Source organism: Monodon monoceros, unplaced genomic scaffold (genome assembly GCF_005190385.1).
Source record: "Monodon monoceros isolate NGI ecotype Baffin Bay Population unplaced genomic scaffold, NGI_Narwhal_1 Super_Scaffold_6, whole genome shotgun sequence".
Taxonomy (NCBI): domain Eukaryota; kingdom Metazoa; phylum Chordata; class Mammalia; order Artiodactyla; family Monodontidae; genus Monodon; species Monodon monoceros.
In genome coordinates this window covers 78,954,944-78,981,381 of record NW_021703783.1, presented here as the reverse complement: position 1 = coordinate 78,981,381, position 26,438 = coordinate 78,954,944, and the positions used below count along the sequence as shown (strand labels likewise).

At 37.1% G+C, this 26,438-nt stretch overlaps 1 protein-coding gene across 7 annotated transcripts in view; it reads left to right on the top strand.

The window, feature by feature from the left end:
• Positions 1–26,438, top strand: part of ANKS1B (ankyrin repeat and sterile alpha motif domain containing 1B) — a 1,184,309-nt gene that overhangs the window by 477,096 nt on the left and 680,775 nt on the right. For all 7 annotated transcript variants that reach the window (XM_029204271.1, XM_029204270.1, XM_029204269.1 and 4 more), the window contains one exon: positions 12,410–12,546. In XM_029204271.1, the coding sequence (XP_029060104.1) occupies positions 12,410–12,546 (137 nt within the window). The remainder of the gene's footprint in view (positions 1–12,409; positions 12,547–26,438) is intronic.

The window sequence follows — 26,438 nt, the reverse complement described above, 5'->3', positions numbered from 1 at the left end:
CAGGACATGAACCCGCGTCCCCTGCATCGGCAGGCGGACTCTCAACCACTGCGCCACCAGGGAAGCCCTCCATGCAAACTTTTTTACAAATAATATTTGATAGAATACAACAGGCATTGATTAAATCACTTAAATTTAAGTTTGTTTTAATTGGCCTTTTAACTTCTTTGCTAAATTCTGAATATTTGAAAATTTGTTCTTGCCAGTACTTTACAAGTATATCATAGATAATAAGTAAATGATATGGAACACATTTTAAAAATACTGTTTTGTCCATAATACTGACTGTTCAAAAATTGAGTCCTGACTCCTCTTAAAATGAATCCATCTGTAATGAGTGATAGTGGCATAAAGACAAATTAGACACACTATGTCTGCCTTGAAAGAAGTCACAGTCCAGTAAAAGGGGAACAGACAGAGGATATGGCATGTGGTAGGTGCACGGGGTGCTGCGGGACCACATAGGGGGGCACTTACCTCATACTTTCATATTTATTCTTCATTACACTCTTCTCCCCTCCCAGCCACACACTAGGTGTTTCAAGGGAGTCCTTGAGAGGATGCGTCTTTACCTGAGGCAAATGAAAGCCAGAAGGATATTCAGGGTCAAAAAATATGTGGAAAAGTGTGGAGCTTAGAGAGGTAAGAGGGAGCAGATCATGAAAAGCCTTGTAAAAATGAGAGAGAAAAAGAGAAGAGAGGAGGGGCTCGAAGTAAAGGAGAAGGTAATGAAGAATAAATTTGAATGTGCCAGTATGTATTTATTTACACTCCTGCCTGATTGTAGAAGGTATAGAAAACATAGATGGTCTAGTATATGCTCGTGATTACCTACATAACATTTATTCCTTGACTTGCCCCATCCTTCTATCCTTTTTCTGTTCCCAGCAGAATCCTAGATACCCTGCTCTCCATGGCCATGCATTTGCAGAGGAGTCCCCTCTACCCCACCTCCCAGGGAACAGATGTTCATTAGTTTAAGCCAACTCTTGTTAGTGATTGGGTTAGATATCAATGTTTGATATAAATCTGACCAATAAGAGTCTTTAAAAAACACACAAGAAAGAGATGACCCTCTTCTTCGTTTTGATATTATCATATCTGATATGATACTGGGAGCTGCTGCAGTCATCTTGGTCCCAGCTTGGGGATGAAGCATCCCATGGAGGAGGGCAGAGCTGAGAAAGCCACAGAGAGGAGGAGCCAGAGCTCCGATGTTTGGCACCTGGAGCTACCCTGGGTCTAGACTCCCTGTTACGTGGCACAATCGGTGTCCTCATTGTTTAGTCTAACTAAAGGAAAGTTTTATGTTAATTTCAGCTCAATTACCTGATCAATTAATGAGGAAACAGAAAATCCAGCTTCCTAACAAAAATTAGAAGGCAAGATAGGAAAGAGGGAAAGTAGGGTAGGGACATAAAATGAAGCATGGATAAGACCAAGGCAAACTGCTATCATAGTACATATGCTTCCATTTGTGTAAGAAAATGACATGTATGATACACTTACACACAGATACGCATATGCTTTTTCAATCTCCTTATATGAATTCCTGCAAGAACTCACAAAAAATGGAAGTGGGGTGTGGCACCTTAGGATGGGCTTGGGCTCACTTATCATCATATACCATATTATACTGTTTGAATGTTTAACCATGTAAATATTTTGTTTTCACATTTATTAAAGCAAAACCAGATGATATGCCATCCATATACTCATACAACATTTTGAGCAAAGTTTGAGAAAAATGTTCATACATTTATTTGTATTTCTCTTTTGTTAAGTACGTGTTGGTAGTTTTGGGTCTATTTTTTCTATTAGAGTGGTTTTTTTTTTTTCTTACCACATGAAATGATTTTTAAGAACGTATTAAATTGTTTGATAACATTAGTTTATAGCAGTTGGTTTTTTTCTCTCAGTGATTAGTACCTGATTGTTGAAAAAAATTACAAAAGGGACCACTGAGAAGAATTAGACTGAGTTCAATGGAGGTTGAATTCACCAGGAAGTAGACTTTGAGATGGAGATTGTCATACAGGAGATCAATTAAGAGTGCTCTCGGAAACAATGAATGTGGGAAAGAAGCAAGATGGGGCAGAAGGAGAGGTTAGCCTGCGATGAATTCTCTACATAGGCACCTACAGACTCCCTAGGGATATCTGAAACTGGGATAGTCCTTCAAAATCATCCCAAGTTGGTGACTAGGCACAGCCTTTATACTCCTCTGTTAATCAGACATCAGAAGCAGGCTGCTCCTGGAAGCGCACGTGACCTTGGGTCAAGCAAGTCTCTTCAGCTGATGCAGTTCCCAAAGAGGGCTGACAGGTGAAGACTGTCTGCCAGCAACACTTCAATCAGCTAAGGGAATAAATCTTTCAGATATGAAGGGCATATTAAAGTGTCTACCACAAATAGGATTAGAGTTTCACTCAGAATGTGTGGTAAAATAAGAGGAATGGATGTAGTTATTGGTAAGAGAGTTATTAAATGATGAATCATTATGTTTAAGCTGAATATGTAAAAAGTAAATATAGGAGTTGATAGATTGAATGAAACTAGATGTATAAAAGGATTAGTTTATAGCAGTGGGATTGAACAACAGGTTTAGTGTGAGTGAGGGAAATGAGAGAGTGAAAATGATTAGATATTGTATCTATGGAATGGGTTCTTCGAGATTAAGATGCCCAAATGAAGCCACTGCTGTTCATAATGAAGTACCTGGTTTAGCCTCAGGTATGAGAACCTGAAAAGAGTTAAATCAAAGATCACATGAGTACAAATCAGAACACTATTGGGCTTAGATGATTACTTAAACATCTACAAGGAATCTGAAGGTTCCAAGGTAAATGGCAGGCTTGGGGTGAAAAGCAAGACTGGGAAACATGTGCTAAGGCTTTGAGGCATAAAAGAGAGTACATTGAAGTTCAATAAATGATAGATATGAGTCAGTGCAGACTATAGCAGAGTCACTTTTACGAGTGTGAAAGAATCATGGAATTTAGGCCTGTGGTACAGAAGAATAAATCTCATTTTCACCTCCAGCTACTATGATGCTTTCATCTGGGGTTTTAGCAAGTTCATTTTCTAACTTCCCTTAATGGGGAGTCGGTGCTTAGGAGGGATTCTGGCCTGGCAGGACAGTGCTAGGGTATGGCTTGGTCAGCTTGTTGTGAACACCAGTTTGGAATGAGCAGAAGGATACAGGAGATGAATACTGGCAACCAATGAGAGTAAAATCAGAAAAAAGAATTTGTTGTCAAGACCAAAACCTGAAGCCCAAAATGGGGCTCAAAGCCAGTAGATCCTGGAAAACAAAAACCTCTCTGAGAATTAAAGCACAAATATATTCGTAAAACAAAAGAATCCATGAATTGCCCAATGTGAGATAAAATATTTTATTTCTTTAATTTTTTACTTTCTTCATTTGCTTACAATTCAATCCATAAAAGTTAGCCTTAGGAGGGGACCCATCTCCTCTGGCCTCCCTCTGCCTCTCATTTTCTTTACTGTGCATTGCCCCAGGGATCTATTTCATCTTGCTGGTAAAGGTCAAGGAATAGTCATTCTTGGCACCATCCTGGGAGAGGGATGGTGAAATTCTACTGTGTTCCAGCCAGGCTGAGCTATTTGTACTTCACCAAAGGCATAATGCTCTTTCATACTTCTGCCCCATTGTATATTCTGTGTTCTTTGTTTAGAATGCTTCTCCCTCCTTGAGTGCTTGATGGCACTCATTCTTCAAGGCTATGATTAAATATTTCTCCTTTACCTTCTCTTCTTACCCATAAACTAACTCCCTACCCTGGTCCCCTTACTCAGTTAGTGGCTCACTCTTCTGTGTTCCCATAATGCCTGATATGTAGCATGAATGACATAGTTTTGTGATTCTGTATTTTCCCTTCTATATTTTCCATTAAGTAGGCAACAACTTCAAAATGAGGCTGAGAGTCTGTTTACCATTGTAGCCTAAACATCTAACATGTTGGCCATGTTATAAATGTAAGCCAAACACCTAACGTATTAGTTATCTATTGCTGCATAGCAGCTTACCCCAAAACTTGTGGCTGAAAACAACAAATATTTATAATCTCACAGTTTCTGTGGGCCAGGAATCCAGGAGGGGCTTAGCTGGGTGGTTCTGGCACAGGGTCTCTCTGAGGTTGCAGTCAGCTGTTGGCCAGAACTGCCGTCATTTAAGGCTTGACCGGTCTGAAGGATCCACTATCAAGCTGATACATGCAATTATGGACAAGTTTCAGTTCCCAGCAGGCTGTTAAACTGAGGGCTTCAGTCCCTCACAGTGCCATGTGGGCCTCTCCAAAAGGCTGTTCACAGTACAATTACTTGCTTTCCTTAGTGCAAAAGAGCTGAGAAAGTGAGAACATGAGAGGACACACATAAGACAGAAGCCAGACTCTTTCTAATCTAATCCTAGAAGTGACATCTCATCACAGCTGACCCTTGAGCAACACAGATTTGAACTGTGGGGGTCCAGTTATACTTGGATCTTTTTCAATAAATAAGTACTACGGGACTACACAATCTCTAGTTGGTTGAATCTGTGGTTGGCAGAACCTCAGATACAGAGGAACTGCAGAGACCGAGGGCCAGCTGGAAAGTTATACTAGGATTTTCGATTGCATAGGTGTCAGCATCCCTAACCCCAGTGTTGTTCAAAGGTCAATTGTTTTTCTGTATTTGTTTGTTAGAAGCTAGTCAACAAGTTCAATACATAGTCTAGGGGTGAGAATTTAACAAAAGCATGACTACCATGAGGCAGGGATCAATCGGAACCATCTTAGAAGCTGCCTACCACACATTTTATCTGGTAAAATATCTGCTTAATCAATACTATTGAATATGTAAAGTGGGTTGGTGATAGTCATGAAGGTTCAAGTGTTTCAGTTTTCAACATATTTGAAAGAATTGCTAATTTTTAAGAAACCATTACTAGGATAAAGTAAAATGTATTAACTATTTGGAGTATTAAATAATTCTTTAAAATAATTGTTAAATACATATTTTTAAAATTTTATTTAATTTTGGCTGCGTCGGATCTTAGTTGCAGCACGCGGGATCTTTCGTTGCGACATAGGCTCTTCGTTGTGGTGCGTGGGCTTCTCTCTAGTTGTGGCGTGCGAGTTTTCTCTTCTCTAGTTGTGGCAAGCAGGCTACAGGGCATGTGGGCTCTGTAGTTTGCGGCACGTGGGCTCTAGTTGAGGCGTGCGAGCTCTGTAGTTGCGGTGCGCGGGCTTAGTTGCCCCGCAGCATGTGGGATCTTAGTTCCCTGACCAGGGATTGAACCCGCGTCCCCTGCATTGTAAGGCGGGTTCTTTACCACTGGACTGCAGGGAAGTCCCCTAAATAATTGTTAAATATTAACTTCCTCAAATGGTACATAGGAAGTACTTTCTCACTGAAAATAATGAAGAGAAGATATTTGGGCTATTTTACTTATGATTTTCTTTCTTTCTTTCTTTCCCAGAAATGATGGTCATGTACCATTACTAAAAGTTACTTTAGAATCAAAAGATTCAATTGGTCTTATTCATTTATTTATTCATCCATTCAGTGAGCATCTTTTGAACACTTATTGTGCACAGGGCATTGCCCTTGCTTTAGATATCATGTTATTTGTTTTACAAACCTTAAATGAATTTTTACTTTCATAATGAAACCTTAGTTTTTAATTGCATAGTGAGAAGAATGTTCATGTATAATATGAATATGGAAAAGTAAATTTATAATATAGCATTCTTCTAGGTTTCTCCCTAAAAGGAAGGCCATTTCCATGGGAAGTACTTATGAGAGGGGCCTACAACCTATAGACTACAAATGAAATCTAGCCTATGCTTGTTTTTGTAAATAAAATTTTCTTGTAATAATACAGCCACACCTGGGAATTCCCTGGTGGTCCAGTGGTTAGGACTCTACAGTTTCACTGCCAGGGGCCTGGGTTCAATCCCTGGTCAAGGAATTAAGATCCTGCAAGCTATGTGTCGTGGCCAAAAAAAAAGGTAAAAAAAAATACAGCCATACCCATTTGCTTACATATTGTCAATGGCTGCCTTTGCTTACATATTGTCAATGGCTGCCTTTGTGCTGCAACAGCAGGGTTGAATAGTTATGAAAGAAACATCCTAGCCTGCAGAGCTTAAAATGTTTACAATCTGGACCTCTGCAGAAAAAGTTTGCCAATTTCTGACTTAAGGCCAACAATTAAAAATTATACTTTGGGACTCCCCTGGTGGCTCAGTGGTTAAGGCTCCACACTCCCAATACAGGGGGCCGGGGTTCCATCCCTGGTAGGGGAACTCAGATCCCGCATGCCACAACTAAGACCCAGCACAGCCAAATAAATAAATACTTTAAAAAATTATCCTTCATGACTTGCTAGACTAATAATTATTAAATACTTACTTGACAGTTATTTAGTGCTATATTCAACTTTCCACAGTAATACCTTAAGCCATCTATCTAGTTATAGTTATTATTATTATACATGTATATGGTAATAATAGCAATAGCTACTTTAATTGAGCACTTACTATGCGCCAGGCAATATGTTAAAATACACACATACATACACACATATCTTATTTACCCTTACAAAAACACCAAGAGAGGGCTCCCCTGGTGGCGCAGTGGTTGAGAGTCCGCCTGCCGATGCAGGGGACACGGGTTCGTGCCCCAGTCTGGGAAGATCCCACATGCCGTGTAGCGGCTAGGCCCGTGAGCCATGGCTGCTGAGCCTGTGCGTCCAGAGCCTGTGCTCCGCAACGGGAGAGGCCACAACAGTGAGAGGCCCACATACCACAAAAAAAAAAAAAAAAAAAGAAAAGAAAAAAACACCAAGAGAAAAGCACTGTTTCACAGATGAGGAAACTGAGGTTAAATGTGGCAGGATTTCAGGTTTGATTTATTTAATTCCAGAGCCCAAATTTGTTGTATATGTCTCCTCCATTTCTTAGTATTACCTCCATGAATATTATATTCTTTTCAAACTGAGATCTTCCCTATTCCACAAATGTGCCTCTTTCCCATCTTTCTACCTTTTGCTTCTCCTACTTCCAACTCTTGGAATGTCCTTCGCACTCATTTCTTCATGTCTGAATTTCACTAATCTGTCAGAGAACTCCTTAATCACCACCTCTTCCATGACACCTTTCCTGAATCTCCAGCCAGAAGTAATCTCAGTCCTGTTTGTCAGCTACAGAGCAACTAGCATGGTTTCTGGTACACTTGAATTGTTCAGTACATGCTATTGAATGATGTTAAAATTCTACTCTGTAACATTGCATATGAATTATTTCGTATTCATAGAATACTTTTCTTCTAAAAGCTCTAGTAAACTAGAAGGGTTTTTTTTTCCCTAGGCTTGTTATCATAGAGAAAACTGACAGTCATAATGTATAATCTAATGCATAGAAAGGGAATGTGACAAGAAGATGTCTCATTTCAATCTGAAATTGCAAGTATCTTCAGTAATTTTCTCTAAGCAGTTTTTATACACCTCATTTCCTTTTCATCAGAAATGTTCTGTAGCTGCAGGTGTGAAATGCAGGTTGACCATGTAAAACCATCATGGACATAGGCTGTCATTTTGCAAAGTCCACTGGATAATTGGTAGGTTTTTATAAATAATATAATAAAGGATATTTTAGGAATAAATCAGTTTCCTAAGACTCTTATGTATGTTCTAGAATATGCTTCTCATTTGGATTTTCTCCAAAAGCACCATGGAATTATAAAAGCTAGATCACCTTTCTCCATGTAATTAAGGACATTTATGACAGTTGCCATTGACACACACACACAGGTTTTATTCATTTTATTTCACTTAGTATTTTTAAAAGATTGCATTGAGCTAAGAGCTGTGGAGACAATAAAGGAAATATAAGTCACTGTGAAAATATAACCTAGTCTGGAAGAGATAATGAACAATGCAAGGTAGTATAAAATCAAATTATCAGTGTAATGCTGCATGTCATGGCTTCAGAAGATGGAGACAGAGTCTTTTCTAAATTTAGCATTTGATTACCCACTGTCTTGTACTATGTATTAAATTACTTACAAGAAACATTCAAGAAGCTTTTGCTTTATAGTCTGCATGGACTACCCAGCAGTTTTTTCTGGCTTTGATGCAAAATCACTTAACAGGGCCAGCCCTTGCAGTGAATCATTCCTCAAGGGATCATCTCTTATTCCTGGAATTACAATTCTGTCCCTACCAATTTGTGTTAATAGCTAAGATACTGGTCTCAAATCCTGCCCAAGTACTCACAGTCATTACTCTAGATGTATTACCTACAAAGTGCTACTATTTATTTTCTTGCTTTTCCCTCTAGATTTTCTTTCCTCTTCTATATTTTAATTTAATTCTGATAATATTTGGTTTAACAGGGAAAATGGAAACTCAAATTTATTAACTGCATACTATGTCATTATGTGCTAGTTCTTTTTCATTTGTGTTCTCTCACCTTTTTATGCACACATAAACCCTAGAATGTAGTTATTAATCCTCATTTTTAAAGAAAAACTGAAATCCAGAGCAGTTAAATGAATTGTCTAACATTGAACAGGCAAGTTTCCCACAGACTCCAGCGTCTGGTATTAGAATGTGAGTTTGGATGCTTTTTTGAATTAATATTTACTAATAGACAAAGAGCGATATTTAATGTTATATATTTTATTCTAACAAAAAGTTGAGTAAAAAGTAGCACAGAATTGAAGATGAAACAGACAATGGAATAGGATACCATGAGTGAGAAACAGAGACACAGAAACAGATTCATGAAGACTTCAAATATTGGAATTATCAGACAGATTAAAAACAAACCCACTTCACTTGCTGTTTCTAATCAATAAAAGCAAGCCTGAAAATGTTGTTAGGGAATTGAAAATGCTAAATGGTGATCAATGTATTTGAAAAAGAACCAAATAGAAATTTTAGAACTGAAAAGCATAACTGAAAGTAAGTAAATGGTTTGATAGCAGACTAGACACAGCTGAAGAAAGAACCAGTAAGCTGGAAAATGAGTGTAAGAAACTATTCAGAATGCAATACAGAGAGAAAAACGATTAAAGTACAAAAGAGAGAATAAATGATAAGTAGAATAAAGTCTGACATTATTTCACTGGAGTCCAAAAGGAGAGAAAAGAGAAAATGGGGTAGAGGCAATATTTGAAGTGATATGGTAAGGAGTATATGCTCCTCCAATAGTCTTTCCTATTTCTGCTTATCAAAATTACATCCTTTCAGTTCCTCAGGCCAAAAATCTTAGTCATGCCTGCCCTCTCTATTTCTCTTCTACCCTGTATCCAACACATCAAGAAATTCTATTAGTCTACCTTCAAGATACATCCAGAATCCAACCACTTATCACCAACTCAAATGCAAATGCCCTGATCTATCCTGGGTCACTGGTCTTAACAGATCTCCTTGCTTCCAGGTATTATACCATATAGTACACACAAGGGTACCCTAGGATGTTTTTATGGTTGACATTTTCTGTTTTTATTATTTTTTTCTTATTGTCTCCATGTTCTACTTTGTTTTTGTGGAGTTCGTTAACTCTGTTCAGAAGTAGAGACTGCCCATACCTTGACTATGGCAATAGTCTTCAGGCTCTGCCCCTTCCAGTCACTTTTGCATACCGATGGCATGCTAACCAGCAGAAGGGCAATGTGCCATCAATCTAGAATTTCTTGTCTTCCACTTACTGGAAATATAACTTTGTGATTACCTTTTCTGTAAAAGGAGAATGGTAATAATAGAAGCTACTTCAAAGAATTATTTTAAGGCTATTTCAATGAGCTTCAGTAAGTAAAAGGAATTTAACATGCTCCCTGAACATAATAAATGCTCAATAACCATTAACTATTATTATCATTACTATGCCAGTCTCTGCTTAAATATCTTCAATATTTTGCATTGCCTACAGAATTAAGCGTAAACTTAACATAATAGTAAACCTTATTTTACTTATCTAAACTTAGCTCCAGCTTCTTCCTAATGTAAAATACCAGCTTTATCTATGCTCTTTCCACCTCTATGCGCTCATGTTTTGTGTTCTGTCCCAGCTTTCTTGCCTGAAAACTGCAGCTTTTCACAACCATCTTCCTTCCCAGCCAGTCTGATTTCTTCTCCCCCTGCTTTTTCACCATGCTTCATTTATCTGTTATTAACTCTCAAGTTATATTGCATTATAATTTGTTTGCATGTCTGATGCCACATTTGATTGCATACTTCTCAAGAGCTGAGATTTTAAAAAATTTTACTAGACTTTATTTTTTAGAGCAGTTTTAGGTTTACAGAAAAATCAAGCAGAAGGTATAGAGATTCCTCATATACTCCCTGCTGCCACACAGGCGTGGCCTCCCCCACTATCAACATCCCCCTCCAGAGTGGTACATTTGTTGCAACCAGTGAACCTACATTGACATATCATTATCATACAAAGTCCATAGTTTACACTAAGGTTCACTCTTGGTGCTGTACATTCTGTGGGTTGGGACAAATGTATAGTGACATATATCCATAGTTATAGTATCAGAGAGAATAGTTTCACTGCCCTAAAAATCCACTGTGTTCCACCTATTCATCCCTCCATACCTCCTAACCCCTGGCTAGAAATTCTTTTCCAATTTATCCTTTTTTGTTGTTGTTGTTTTGTTTTGTTTTGTTTGTTTTTGCGGTACGCGGGCCTCTCACTGTTGTGGCCTCTCCCGTTGCGGAGCACAGGCTCCAGACGCACAGGCTCAGCGGCCACGGCTCATGGGCCCAGCCACTCTGCGGCATGTGGGATCTTCCCAGGCTGGGGAATGAACCCACGTCCCCTGCATCGGCAGGCGGACTCTCAACCACTGCGCCACCAGGGAAGCCCCCGATTTATCCTTTGAGCATAACATAATACCTAATACATAATTGACCCCAAATAAATGTTTTTACATGTATGACTGAATGAATGAAAGGAGGAGGGGACAAATTAGAGAGAATGAACGCATCTTGTCATTCTTGCTGGCTGATGTTTTGTCTCTGTTTCAGTGGTTACTCATACTACCTTAGCCTACTCAGAAGATCACCCCCACAAACTACCGTCTTTCAGAACCTGGCTTATTTTTGAGATGCTTATTCAGACCCCACCATATATGTTAAACCCGAATCAAGAGTGAGCTCTGGAATCTTTTAAGACTTATTTTATGAATTATCTATTTAATTCAATGTATCACACTTGCATTTTTTGTTTCATGAACCTATGTCTGTATTCCTCAGTGAGACTAAATTATATTTTTATGTGGTGGGTAAAGTTTCATCCCCTCACTTTTTATGAGCAAGAGGTGCCTTAATAAATTATTGCTTTTCACTTGGGATTGTAGACAATGGCCATGGAACAGAGAAACTTGCTGGTCTCTAATGAATTCACAGTCTTAGTCACTTTTATGTCAATTCAGCTAACTGTCTAGGACAAAATTATTGGGGACTAATTAAAAACATAACAAGGAAGTAAATTTTTTGAAGATTTGAGCTTACAACAGTTTTCCTAAAAAGTCATAGAGGATTGCCAAATTGTTGTTAAAATAATATAACTTCTGTGTGCTAGCAGGAGTTATTTACAGAACCTTTTCCATCCTTTCCCCAGTATTTTAAACATTCTAAAACTACATCTTTGATCTTATTTTGTTTTGATATAAATTCAGGAAGAAAATGTTATACATGTTGCTGATTTTTAAGTCATCATTTTCTTTATTTCTGCTCCCCCAATACTGAACATAAGGGAAGATTACTTTGGGTTTTTGAAATTTCATTCACTTAATTTTTGACCATATAGGAAGATATATTTATCTGTGAGTGATAGGTTTTTTTTTGTCTACATTATAAAACTATTTTGCACCAATATTTTTTCATCAAGGTTAATTCACTGGGATGCTTTTTTACAGTTTGAGGGATTTCTGGGAAAAATGCTTTGAGAAGCCTTGAATTGGGGTTTTATGAATCAGGGAGGTATGAAACTTCTCCTTTTAATAAAGATCAATACTCATTTGAAATATTATGGAAAAAAACTACTCCAATCATATAAAAGACATATTTTTTTAGTTAAGGTTTTAGTCATTTGTATAATGGCAGTCTTAACAATTATGCTGGATGGTCTATCATTATGAATTAAATAATAATACTCTTCCTTCTTGGAACATTTCTACAGGGGAAGGTATTTACCATTTTAAAAGAAAACAAAGCGTTCAATAAACGCTATTTTTAAAATATACTGCTGAGTGTATTCCTCATTATGATCTTGTAATTAATACCAGTTTTAAGTTGAAATCTCAGTTCATGTTTACTAAAGTAATTTCAAGTCTTAAAAGGTAAACTGAGTGATTAGGTTCATGGCAGTTCTATTTTTATTCACAGAGAATGCCTCTGAGGTAGCAATTACTGCTCCAGGAACTAGTAACCATAGAAACAGCTCCACAGGCCCAACACCTGACTGCTCACCTCCATCCCCTGACACTGCCCTCAAAAATATTGTAAAAGTCATTCGACCCCAGGTAAGTGTCCAGCATGACCTCATCTGCACTATAATATATTTCAATTTTGAATCCATGCATGTGCACCATTTATATTGCAATGCCTGGACTATCTTATAATAAGTAAATGGCCTTTCAGATTAAAAGAATGGACTTGGAAGAGAATGTTTCCTTCCCTTGGAGCTGATGATAGACGTTGAAATCTGTATTAGCTTTTGGAAAAACGAATTTGTATATTACATGAAAAAACAAATTACACTTACAAAAAATGGCTATTTCACGTCATTTTTCTCTTACAACATTTTAATAATTTTGCTCCAATTATTGAACTGCTACATGTTTTCTGGTGTTTCCTTCTCCTTTTGTCTTCATTCCTCTGGATATGCCTCATTGTTTGTGATCACTTCTTTATCCTTCGACCCCAGTTGTTTATATATACGTATTTTTTCCAGTTCTTTATGGCTTCAGACTAATTTTGTCTGTGTTTAATATTGCACCTCTCATTGCTCCTTATTTTCCTCCAGGGCTCACTTTCCTCTGGCTGGTCTCTTTACCCTTTGTTCTTTTTTCCATTCCTGTCACTTTTCTGTATGGGTTTCTTTCTCTTCCCCCTTCTCTTTCAGTTGGATTTCCCAGTAGGCGGTTTGCAGGCAAGCTTTAGAAATATCATTGGGACAAGCTGTTCTGTGATATTTCATTGAAAATAGCACTTATAAAGCTGTTTGCATTACATTTTTGCCAACAGATGGACTCAGAACATGGAATTGGTGATGTTCTCAACCTGGCTTATTCTGAATGGGCCTCATAAAATCCAAGAGAGGGGAACTTTGGATCAGATCAATGCCATTCACTATCTACTTAGGTGTATACTATGAACGAATACTTTGAGCCAATTTGCAGAACATATATGTCTTTTAAGGTTGTTTTGGTCTAAATGAGCAGTGATTTGTTTAATATCGAACCTTCTTTACCATAACTTACTTTGGATTATTTTATTATAATCATCATCCTCATCAGTAAAATGGCATTTAAGCTTTACATATCCACTACAGCTTGTAGAACACTTTCATACAAATTGTTTTATTTAACCTTTATCAGTTCCAAGGGAATGTATATTTTAGTGTTATGGATAAGGATATTGGCACTCCAAAGGGGCTAAGTTGTGCAACTGATTGGAAGTTTCTTTCCTTTCTTTGGTATAATAATTGTCCCCTGCCATCCTGTTCAGAGGGTAGAAAAATCCTCATTAGGTTGTATAACTTGTTACATCTTTATGAGGCTAAAACTTACAGGTTCATAGGGATAGGTAACATTTCACACAATGTCCCAATATGTGCAGGAGAAAAATGTCTTCAATAATTTCTCTTCCTTTTCAGGGGAATTTGACCTAGTTCATTTAATTCAAGAAATGACCCTCACTAAACTTAGATTTAGATGCTAAATATCACATTTATTATCATTGCCTTTCTCATTAGATGAAGGTGTTTCTGGTGTTATTGTGCAGCTGTTACATTTTCAGCATTTTAAACTATTTATGCAGGAGATTGCCCTATATATGTTAATAAAATATATTACTAAACATATTTATCTTTATACCAATATAAATTCTCTAATGTAAATGCATTTGGTCATTCAATGAATGAAAAACAGATTCTTTTCTACATAATCTAATCAACTCTACAGGACCTTATTCCATGAATCCTCCTTTGCATATTCTATTTTGTTGTATTTTAACTTATTTTAGTAAACTTTGAAGAAAACTAGAGGTAGTCTTAAAGCCAGAAATTCCATTTGGCTCCATTCCTTGGTTCTGTCCATTTTTAGAAGTGTATGAAGGTAACTGACTCCACTTTCCTTTCTGAGATGTTATAATGATGATTTAGGGAGGGAAAAATGAAGGGAGAAAGCTAGGAAACTAAGTCTGATGGTATTTAAATTAGAACCAATGCAGCCTGTATGTGTGTATGTTATAGAACAATAACAGCTAAGGTATATAACTGGGAAAGAATATAACCTCAATTGGGCTACCCTTTCTTTCACCTCAGAGACATTGGTGCATTACTTATTTCTCCTCATGAGTCCTGATCTCCTGGGGTTCCTCATTCACTGTAGAGAGCAGGGAATAGAAAATTCAAGCGAAAGTAATTATGAAGGAGTATTGGGGTAGGACATGTGATTTCAGGAAAGGGTTTAGAGACCAGAGGGTGTGGATGGGGGACAGCTAGATGGATAGAATAGAGGACTCCCTGGTGTGTTTTGACAAGTCACAGGTGTGTCAGGCATTGAACATTGTCAAGAGCTACTGTTCCAAAGAAAAGAGAATTATTAGTTAGCTTATGTAAGAGCCTATACTTTGATCATAGGTTTAACCCTCTGAAGTGTTTGCTAATTCTCCTGGCTTTTCTGTCTGGAAATGCAAGAATGTGGTTTGATTGACTTGTGGGTATTCAAATACTTTTTTTTTTCATTTACTAATTAGAAATTAATAACATGGTTGAAATGATCATTTCACTCTTAAAACTGGTGATGGGCCTTGAAAATAAAGTATAAATGCAACTTTTATTCATGAATTTACATTTATTTGCCTGAGCATTAGCAGATGTGTTTAGTCTTATTGTGAGAAGAATGATATAGAATAGATGAGAGATAAAAACAGGACTTTTCATCTTATTCATTGCAAATAGATACTGATTAGATAGAGCAAGTTAGGTTATGTCTCCTTTGCCTGATGCATACCTTTATCTAGTCTACTTTCCATAACTATAAATGAAGAATATCCATTGTAACCAAGTTCTTGCTTTCAGTATGAGGTAGAGCTGATTATACATTTCATGTATTTCTGATTGGTGTTTAATTACTTGGAAGCTACAGACGTTGCGGTGCTTTGTTGAGTTTGATTCTATTTGGCATATTTATTAACTCATTAAGTCATAGCTGTTAGTTCTGCATCCTGTATTTGATCTTTTTTTTTTTTTGCGGTACGCGGGCCTCTCACTGTTGTGGCCTCTCCTGTTGCAGAGCACAGGCTCTGGACGCACAGGCTTAGCGGCCATGGCTCACGGGCCCAGCCGTTCCGCGGCATGTGGGATCCTCCCGGACCGGGACACGAACCCATGTCCCCTGCATCGGCAGGCGGACTCTCAGCCACTGCGCCACCAGGGAAGCCCTGTATTTGATCTTTTTACCTTTGCTTCTTTGGGCTCTTTCATGTCTTAAAATTCTCCAGATTGTGAAACGTTCTATTTTCAATTCATAAAGCCTGAAAGATTTAGGTGCTACTGGCTTCTCTTTGTTTTTCTCCAGTATATTAACCCACAAGCCTGAGTTTCTCTATTTAGATGAATTCACAAGGCTGGGTTCACTTACTTATACTTGAAAATAAAATTATTTTTAAATTTGAAAAAACACTTGAAATACTTGAAAAAATATTACCTTTAAAAAATTTAGGTAGGTCTGTTGACATACAAGTTTTTTTTTTTTTTTTTTTGCTACTAAATAATTATAGTTGCTTGTAATGGCTTTGTTTTTTTAAAGTTCTCCTGGTGAAAGTATCTTTTTCCCCTAATTGAAGAATACAGTACAGTTTGATGGATTTTGACAACTGTGTTTGTAGGTGTAACCACCACTCAAAGCAGGATATATGTAGAACATTGGTGTTACCCCCAGAAAAAAGAGGTATACCTCATACCTCTTTCCAATCAATGGCCCCTATTCCTGCCTCAGAGACAACTTCTTTCTGACTTTTATCACTATTGTTAAGAATTGCTTATTCTTGGACTTTATATAAATGGAATCCTAGAGTGTGTGTGTGTGTTTTGTGTATGTCCAGGTCTGGCTTCTTTCACTCAGTGTAATGTTTTGGGGATTCACTCATGTTATTCCTTTTTTTACTGAGTAGTATTCCATTGGATTAATATAGTACAGCTTGTTTATTCAGTCTCCTGTTGATTGATACTTGTGTTGTTTCCTGTTATTTGCTATTATGAATGAATATGCTGTGAAGTCATGTTCAAGTATTTGTAAATACATATATTTTCTTATAGATACCTAAGAGTGGGATTGTTGGGTAGTAGGGCAAATGAGTAGCTAACTTTATAAGAAACTTGCCAAGAGTTTTCCAAAGTAGTAGTTCCATTTTATAATCCCCAACAGAAATATCTGAGATTTTCAGTTTTTCCACAATCTCTCCACCATTTACACTTAAAATTTTTTCATTTTAACCATTCTTATTGGTATGAAAAGATTTCTCATTATGGCTTTAATTTGCATTTTCCTGGTGACTAGTGATATTGAGCACCTTTTCCCGTGGCTGTTGCTCATTTTATATCTTTTGAGAAGTGCCTGTTCAAATCCTTTTTATGGGGTTGTTCAATTTTCTAATTGTTGATTTATAGTAATTCTTTATAAATTCTTATGTAATTCCAAAAGATATGAGGCATTTGTCAGGTTTATGCACTGCAAATATTTTTCCCAGTCTGTGTTTTGCCTTAATATTTTTTAGTGGCACCTTCTGATGAACAGAATATTTTAATTTTGGTGAGATCCAATTTATCAATTTTTTTTCATGGTTAGTGCTTTTTGTGTCTTGTCCAGGTTATAAATAAATGTACCCATATTTTTTTTCTAAAAGCTTTCTGGTTCTGGCTTTTGCATTTAGTTCTGTGATCCATCTCAAATCATTTTTGTATGGTGTGAGGTGGGAGTCGAGGTTCATTTTTTTCCTATGTGGAAAAAGACCTTCCTCTCCTCATTGAGTCGACTTAATGCTTTAGTACTGTTTACTGCTTTAACTTTCCAATTCTTCATTGTTGGTATATAGAAATGCAAATGAGTTTTATATCATCCTTGTATCCTGCCACCTGGATAATTTCTTTTAAAAATTACAGTAGCTCTTTTAAAAATAATTTCCTTAGGGTTTTCTCCTCTCCTGTCACCTGAAAATAATGATGGCTTACATTTTTCTTTCTGATCTTTATGACTTTTATTTCTTTTTCTTACTGCTGTGACTGCATTGCAGTGGTTCATGGAAGGGGTAAAGCCAGAAATCCTTGCCTTATTTGCTCTCTTTGAGGTAAAGCATTCAGTATTTCAATTAAGTATAAGCTATAAGTTTCTTGTATGTACCCTTCTACTTCTAGTTTGCTGAGAGTTTTTAGCATAAAAGAGTGTTTTTTCCCATTTTTTCATTTTTTTTTCTGCGTATATTTAGATGATCATATGACTTTTTTCTCCTTTCATTCTGTTGAAGTGATAAACATTCTTTTACTTTTGAATATTAATCCAACTTTGCATTTTTTTGGTTAGGTACCTCTTGGTTATGATGTTTTACCCTTTTTATATAGTACCTGATGCAAGAGGCATTTTAGATAAAACATTACTGTGTGGAGAGATGGGTTAGACCTAAGGGGGTCAAAGATACCTGGTTGGCTGGGATTTTGGAATGATACTAATAGATATAGAAAAAACTTGAGCAGAAGTTTATTTTGATGAAGGAGAGGGTGGCATGATAAATTTGGTTTTGTAAGCTTACTGAGTGTGAGGCATGATATACAAATTGGAATATTGGTGGGGAATTATGGTGAGAGAGATAGGAGCTTAAGGTAAAGATTTTGCAGTCATTTATAGAATTTGATGGTGAAAGGAGATAGTACCAAAGGTAGTATGCTGGGAAATGTTTACACTTAAGGAAAAAAGTTAATATTTGTTGAGCACCTAATATAATTTAATTTTCATGATTTTGGGGGGAATGGATATTATTATTGCCATTTTATAGGTGAGGAAATTGAGAACAAGGAAGTTTAAGTAATTTCTTCACATATACTTGAGAAAGAGGGCCTTAGCAAAAGAGAGAGAGAAGGAACATTGACAGAGTATAAAGAAGGAAGACAAAACATTTTCATGAATATAAAGGGAGAAAAGAAAACTGAAGAAGAGATTAGTCAATACTGTCAAAATTTGCCGGGAGATGGAGGAAAAGGGAGATCAAAATGTCGCTTTATTTGCTGATTATGAGGGCAAAGACCTTCAAGAATGTAAATTCCCTCAAGTGGAGAAGGTAGAAGCTTAAGATGCAAAGAGTTGAAGAGTTGGAGAAAAACAATGCACTGACTGTAGATTAATCTTTTGAATAGGTTGGTGGTAAAAGGAAAGAAAGTATTATGGCATTGTGTTGAAAGATGGGCATGGTTAAGAAAACAGTTTTGCTTTCATTTCAGGATGCAGGAAATTAAACCTTGTTGTAGAGAATAGGAAAGAGGAGACTAAAAGTTGATTAGAGAGACATGAATGATGGAGACTGAAATGTAACATTTTATAATAGAAGGAGTGACTAAATCTAATTAGCTCCAAAGTTCAAACATTCTGGCATTACTAGATGCAAGAGACACTTTGGATAAAGCTTTGGTTGTTAAAGTACTGCTTTCTTGGGCTATGCCCTCGGTGGTGGTTTTAACTGGGTGTGTTTTTCCACTTCTTTCTTCTGTTTCATGACACAAATCAAATCTAAAGTAAGAGAAGAGGATGTTTGAGAAGTGACCCAAGGTGGAGGCAGAAAAAGAGACTATTTTAGTACTTTATCATAGATAAATCATTCAAACAGGTGCTTAATGTTGAACATTATAACAACATATTTTAATGAACATAGATGGATACTAACAGGAAGCCAACCTTAAAAAATTTGAAAGTTCTGATTATTTTGAGGTACTCCTGGTACTGTCCAGATCCTACCACATAATTTAAATCCCGTCCTAAGTAGAATTCAGCAGAATGAAATGATTCCAGGCTGCACTCTTTTGCAGCTAAGGAGGGACCCTATGAAGAAAAAACAAAGAGGCCAGAGGGGCAAAGAAAAGAAAAAGTCAAGGGCCCAGTTTTCTCAAGAGGCTAAGGGAGATGATTTGCAGAAAGATGAGCTGCTCCTGAACTCCAACCCATGATGGACTCTGTTTCGATCAGGTGACAACTCAGCTTGAAGGAATTAAATACTTTGGGTATTCTCCTGGACTTTCTGTGTGCTTAATGAACTAATAATAAAGTAATTTAATAATAAACCATACTATCTCTCCCATTATTAATGGTTTAGAACCAGGGTTGTATAAAATTCTTGCCAAATCTAGAATAACATTTTACTGGGCACTGTAGGGTTATAGAATACATATGCTAAAATTTAAAATTAGAAATGAGAGTGGGTATGTAAAAAGCAGAGGCATATAACTCAGAATGAGTATAGCATATTGTATTAGGTTGAAGCAAAAATAGATAAGGTATAAAAAGTTTTTCAAAGAGGTAATCTTTTAAAAATATCTTTATTATCGAGCATTGAACCATTTATTTCTGCTATTGCACATGTGTTTCATATATTTCTTATAAAAACTCTACAAGGTAGGTGTTTTTTCTTTATTTTACTGATTGGATCTGAGACTAGGTTGAATAATTTTCCCAGTGTTACACAGCCACTGACTGGAAGAGCTCTGATCTCCTAACTCCAATAGTCTATTAATGTTAATTACTCATTAGGGAGAAAATAATCAAGATGGCCTATTGATATTCCAGAAGGATGATGAAGTTTGAGAGGAGAATAATAGATTAGAAAAAGGAAGAAGAGCGGAAGCATAGATGGCAACAGCTTGTAGCCTGAGGAAGGGAACCAAAGAAGACTGTATACTATCATTTGGAGTCTTGCAGCCAAAGCTAAGTAATAGGAGAAAGCTGAAAACAGAAAGATAATAAAACAATAGAAAATAATCTTATGTGAAAAAAAGAACATTTTGGAAAGGAAAAAAATTGAGGAAGAACTCAATGACCCCAACAGTCAACCAGTAGTCTTCAACAAATTGGAATGTCCTGGAAAACTTTTTATTTTTATTGAAGTAGAGTTGACTTACAATATTATATTAGTGTCACATGTACAGCATAGTGACTCAATATCTTTTTAGACTACATTCCATTTACAGTTATTACAAAACAATGGCTATATTTCCTTATACTGTACAGTATATATCCTTGTTGTTTATTTATTTTGTACATAGTAGTCTGTACCTCTTAATTCCCTACCCTCTTCTTGCCCCTCCCCATCCTTCTCCCCACTGGTAGGAGGTGGGAATCACCCCATATTTAGCCAGCATCATCCTAAGCAGATTCAAATGATTTAGGGAACTTAAAAAGTCTCCCAAATACGTTACCTAAAAGCTAAAGTTGCTATCTTCAGAGCCAATTGTGGATGAGACAGTGAGAGTGAGAGCATCGTCTCTCAAAGGTCACATTTCAAGTGTGGGCAAATGTGATTTAATTGGCACTATAATAACATGTTGGGTCATTATAGGGCTTGTTCTCTATATCTGTGTGTCTCTTTCTGTTTTGTTGTATACATTCATGTGTTTTTATGTTTTAGATTCCTCATATAAGTGGTAACATCGAGTATTTGCCTTTCTCTGTCTTATTTCACTAAGTATAATACTCTCCAGGTCCATCCACGTTGTTGCAAATGGCAGAATTTTTTCTTTTTTATGGCAGAGTAATATTCCATTATATATATATATATATATATATATATATATATATATATATATATACATACACATACACACACATCTTCTTTACCCATTCATCTGTTGATGGACACTTGCTTCCATGTCTTGGCTATTGTAAATAATACTGCTATGAACATTGGGGTGCATGTGTCTTTTTTTTTTTTTTTTTTTTTGCAGTACGTGGGCCTCTCGCTGTTGTGGCCTCTCCCGTTGCAGAGCAACAGGCTCTGGACATGCAGGCTCAGCGGCCATGGCTCACGGGCCCAGCCACTCCGCGGCATGTGGGATCTTCCCGGACCAGGGCACGAACTCGTGTCCCCTGCATCGGCAGGCAGACTCTCAACCACTGCGCCACCAGGGAAGCCCCATGTGTCTTTTTGGATTAGTGTTTCTGTTTTTTTTTCAGATATGTATCCTGGAAAGCTTTTTAACAAAATGCCTGGGCCCTACCCCCCAGACCAATTAAATTGATATCTCTAAAGACAGGTATTTTATGCAATCATATGCAACATTTTGCTTTTAGTACTTTTTTTTTAAGAATTAAATTCTAATCATGCTCTGTCACATACCCTTCATGTAACCTTTCTAACCCTCAATTTGTCAGCAAAGTGAGGATGGTGTTTGCCTTGCCTGCTTCTCAGGGACATAGTAAAGCTCAAATCAGATAATATGTGCCATGGCACTGTGTAAATTATAAAGCTCTATAGTGACCCAACTTGTTATTAGAGTGGCAATTAAATCACATTTTCCCACATTTGAAATACGACCTTTGAGAGATGAACCTCTCACTCTCGCTGTCTCATCCACAGCTGGCTCTGACGATAGCAACTTTGGCTTTTAGGTAACGTATTTGGGAGCCTTTTTAAGTTTCCTGAATCATTTGAATCTACTTAGGATGATGCTGGCTAAATATGGGATGATCCCAGCTAAATATGGGATGATCCCCACCTTCAACATTGCATGCCTTAGAGATGTCTCCATAAGATAGCCACGGGAAGTATAAACTCCTGAAATCTGGGATATGAGAGAATCCAATGAAGATAAATGGCTCAGTGTTGGGTCAGGCTGACCCAATGCAGGGGAAGGAAAAACCAGCATCCAGAAAGCATCCACTATGAACTGCATCTTCCATTAGTGACTAAAATCACCTCATTCTATATAGAGATCATGCCAATCACATGTCAGAGGAATATTAGTCATCCTCGTTTCTCTTCTTTTGATGAAATCCTGGCTGAATTTGTCCACCAGGAAAATGGGAAGTTATTTGTTACTGACACTTTCAACATGTAAAAAGAATTTTCATTTCCTTTTCTAAGCATGAAGTATAATTCTCTGAATTTTGTGCCCATATTGCCATTGACAAACAGCAGACCTTATTGAAGTGGTGTTTTTCTTTTGTGTTATTCAGGTTTCTTCTTCCACGTACATAAAAATCTCAGTGGATAAGATTCTTTGTCATGTCTTTTTCTCTAGAGCATCTCTAGGCACTCTGAATAAGAATGCATAGATGAAAAATGCTCTGGGAAAAATTTCCTTAAAAAACAATATGTCCAGAAAGTAGAGTTGGCATTATTACTTTAAATGTCTTAAGTGGTAGATTAGAATTTGAAATCTAATCTCATCCCTCCTATTAGGTCATTTGTTATTGACTTGCACTGGGTAAAGTTAAAAGCCCCCAATTACCTCTGCCTCTAATTCATGGAAACCTGTTTGACCACATGATGAATAGTGTACCTAATGTATGAGGCTGAAGCTAATTACTTCTATTTCCTGATCTTTGCTGTTCTGAAATTGTGGAATTTAGCTCTGCAAATACCACAGAGCCCATTGTTACTTTGTTTGTTCATTCATTAAATAAACATTTAATTGAACTGTGCCTACCATATGATGGGCCTCATAAGAGGAGATTTGAATATGAAAATGACCTAAAAGAATCTTAAATCAATTGAGGGAGACTTGCTTTAAACAGATAATGTTTGGAATTTCACTGATGGAATTTATGCTGGAATTCCCCATGGGTCATCCTCAGACCCCCTTCTCTTCTCAGTCTACACATACTCCTATATACTCACGTCCAGTTCCAGAGCTCTAAATGCCGTCTATATTCTGACTACTCCTAAATTTATATTCCAGCCCCAACCACTTTCCTGAACTCTAGGCTCATAACCAGCCAGCTAGTCTAAATCTCAAATTAAATATCTAAGAAGCATTTTAAGCTTAACATGTGTGGCGCTAAACTTTGTATTTCAGTTAATAGCAGCTCAGGCTAAGAGACTTGACCCCATCGTTGATTCTTTTCTTTCTCTTACGCCCTCACATCCAATCCAACAGAAAACCCAAGAGGCCAGCAATCCTCAAAGTGTGGTCTGGGACCGCTTGGCAGTCTCCAAGAACCTTTCATAAGATCTGTGAGGTCAAAGATATTTTCATAATAGTACAAAGAGATTTTGCTTTTTACACTCTTATTTTTACACCAGTACTTAGTGGAGTTTTCCATCATTGCACTGTGATGTTCAGTGACATCATAGCTCTGATGGCTCATGAAATGTGCACTTGTGTATTCTTATGTCTTAAAAGTATCTCAGTTTTAATTTTTTATATATTGAATATTTACAGATATTACCCTTATGAACAAACACTCTTTAGTGTTCTCAATTTTTAAGGGTGTAGAAGAGTCCTGAGATTAAAAAGCTTAAAAATTGTTCCTCTATCTTTCCTTTCAAAACATGTCTTGACTCAGGACCCTCTTATCATGTCGAATAAGCCATTAACATCTCTTAAGTGGACTTTTGAAAAAGCATGTAACAACCTAATTGGGAAAAGAATTTGAAAAAGAATAGATACATGTATATGTATAACTGAATCACTTTGCTCTACACCTGAAACTATCACAACATTGTTAATCAACTATACTCCAGTATTAAAAAAGAAAAAGAAAAAGCCTCTTAACCTGTTTTGTTTGTGGCACTGATCGTTGTGCCCTTGTCATCCTTTTGCAAATCAGCAGATAGACTTACGTAAATCAGATCATGTCATTCATCTGTTCAACCTTCTCATCTAACTCAGACTAAGGCTTACAACACCCTATATAATTTGATTCTCTCTTTAACCTCTTAATCTGTCTCCTATCATTCTCTACCTAACTCATTTTACTCCAGCCAGGCCATCTCCCCTGCATGACCTCAGATAAGCCAAACAGCTCCTGCCTTAGGTTTTTTGTTCTCATCCTTGACTTGCCTGAAATGGCCTTCCCTCAGAGACCTACATGGCTTATTATCTTTCTTCCTTCAGGTCATTATTCAGATGCCACCTCATGAAAGAAGCCTTCTCTGACCACTGAATATAAAGTAGCCACTATTTTACTTTCTATCTCCTTTATGCTATTTTTTCTTTATAACGTTTTTTCATTCCTGAATTAGCAATTATATGTTGATTTGTTCTGTGTCTCTCTTCCTCATTTGAATGAACGTTCCATGAGAATGAGAACTGTATCATATTATTATGATTATTATTATTAAATTCTCAGTCACAGCACCTGGTACATAATTTGTGCTCAATAAATATTTGAATTAATTAACTGAATGGTTGGGTAAAGGGCAGTGAAGACTATTCTAGGAAGGGGGTACTCAAATTGAACTTTATATTTGAATAAGAATTAGCTAGATGAAGCGGTAGATACGTGGTCCAGGGAGCAGCATAGGATGAGTAGGGCATTTAAAGTGTTTTGACTTAATGCTCTGACAAATCCATCTAGGATATTCTAATGAGTCAAGAAGTCCCAAGCAGATGTTCTGCCCTCTTCCCCTCAGTCAGAATGTCCTAATCTCTACGGAGTACTCATCCTGAGTACTGTTCTTGGCAAAAGAAGGGTTTTCATTGTAAAATATATAGAGGAAATACAGGGTTAAACACTTTTCTTTACTGAAGAATTTTTCATAGCCTTCCCCCACTACCATCTCTGGAAACTCACTAATATTTTTCACAACTAGTGATCCATAAAACATAATTTGGGAAGCATGATCCAGGTCATTTGATATATTTCTTTGTAGCTGACCCAAGCACTTCCATTCTGATTTGATTTTTTCACTCATTCTCTATGAATTCACACTGTTGAGAAAGGGAGCATGCTGACTCAGCAATAAGTAGTGTGATTCATTTAGTATGTTATATATAGAGTGGTATCTATACATTGTCTACTTAATCTTGTAAGCAACCGTGTGAGATAATAGGACCATTATGATTCCTATTTTATGTATGAGGAAAAGTAAAATGAATATAGTGTGTATTGTATCATGCTGACAAACAAGTTTTAAATCAATTAAGTTAAATGTCTAAAACCCAGAAACCAGTAATTTGAAGGATCTATATTTTTTACTATAATATGGTATTATTTTAGCATCATTCTCCTTTATACTGATTGAATTCTACTGAATAAATTTGCTTCAAACATTATATTAGGCTCTATGAGGAATAAAAACATTTACATAATTCTCTGGGCTTAGGAGACAAATTAACTACATTGCTTTCTTCTTCTCCCAGACTCAGAACCAATTGAGAGATGGGATGCAGGAGTTAAACTAATTAAAATCAAGCATCATATATTTAACTTACTGATAGACTAATTGGACAGTGTGAGTCTAGGTATGTGGCCAGATGTGCTTGCCCCTGAATTAGACACACATCCCAACCTATCACTGGCATAGCTAGACAATCTACAAGTTGATTTTGTCACAGAAGAGCAGAGAATACATTATGCTGACATATTGGCTCTGAAGAGGAAAAACCCAGAAGGAGCAGAGATGAGCATGCTTAGATTATTCCCCAAAGTCATTTTATAGCTGTGTAATTCTAGCTCCTTAGGGGAGAAATGAGTGAAGGGTAGGAGAATAGGCCAAGAACGTTCCTCTAATGGAATTCCCCTTCTTGTGGAAATATGAGCCCAGAGAGTACAAGTTCAGCTTAATAGAAAGATAATAAGATATACTTCATTTGGTCCAGCAGCCTAGAGTGTTTGGATAATAAGACTTACTATACTTACTTGCCAGACATCATCTCACTCCAAAAATCTGCTCTTCCTTCCTTATATCAGTTAATGGCAGCACCATCTAGTCAGTTTCCCAAACCAGAAATTTAGGTTGCCCTAGATGTCTCCCTTACCTTCTCTTCCTCAGTCTAATTAGCCACCAAACCAGGATAACTCTGTTTCCCAAATATCTCCCAAAGCTTTTCGCTTTTCTTTTCTTTTTTTTTTGCAGTACGTGGGCCTCTCACTGTTGCGGCCTCTCCCGTTGCAGGCTCAGCGGCCATGGCTCACGGGCCCAGCCGCTCCGCGGCATGTGGGATCTTCCTGGACCGGGGCATGAACCCGTGTCCCCTGCATATGCA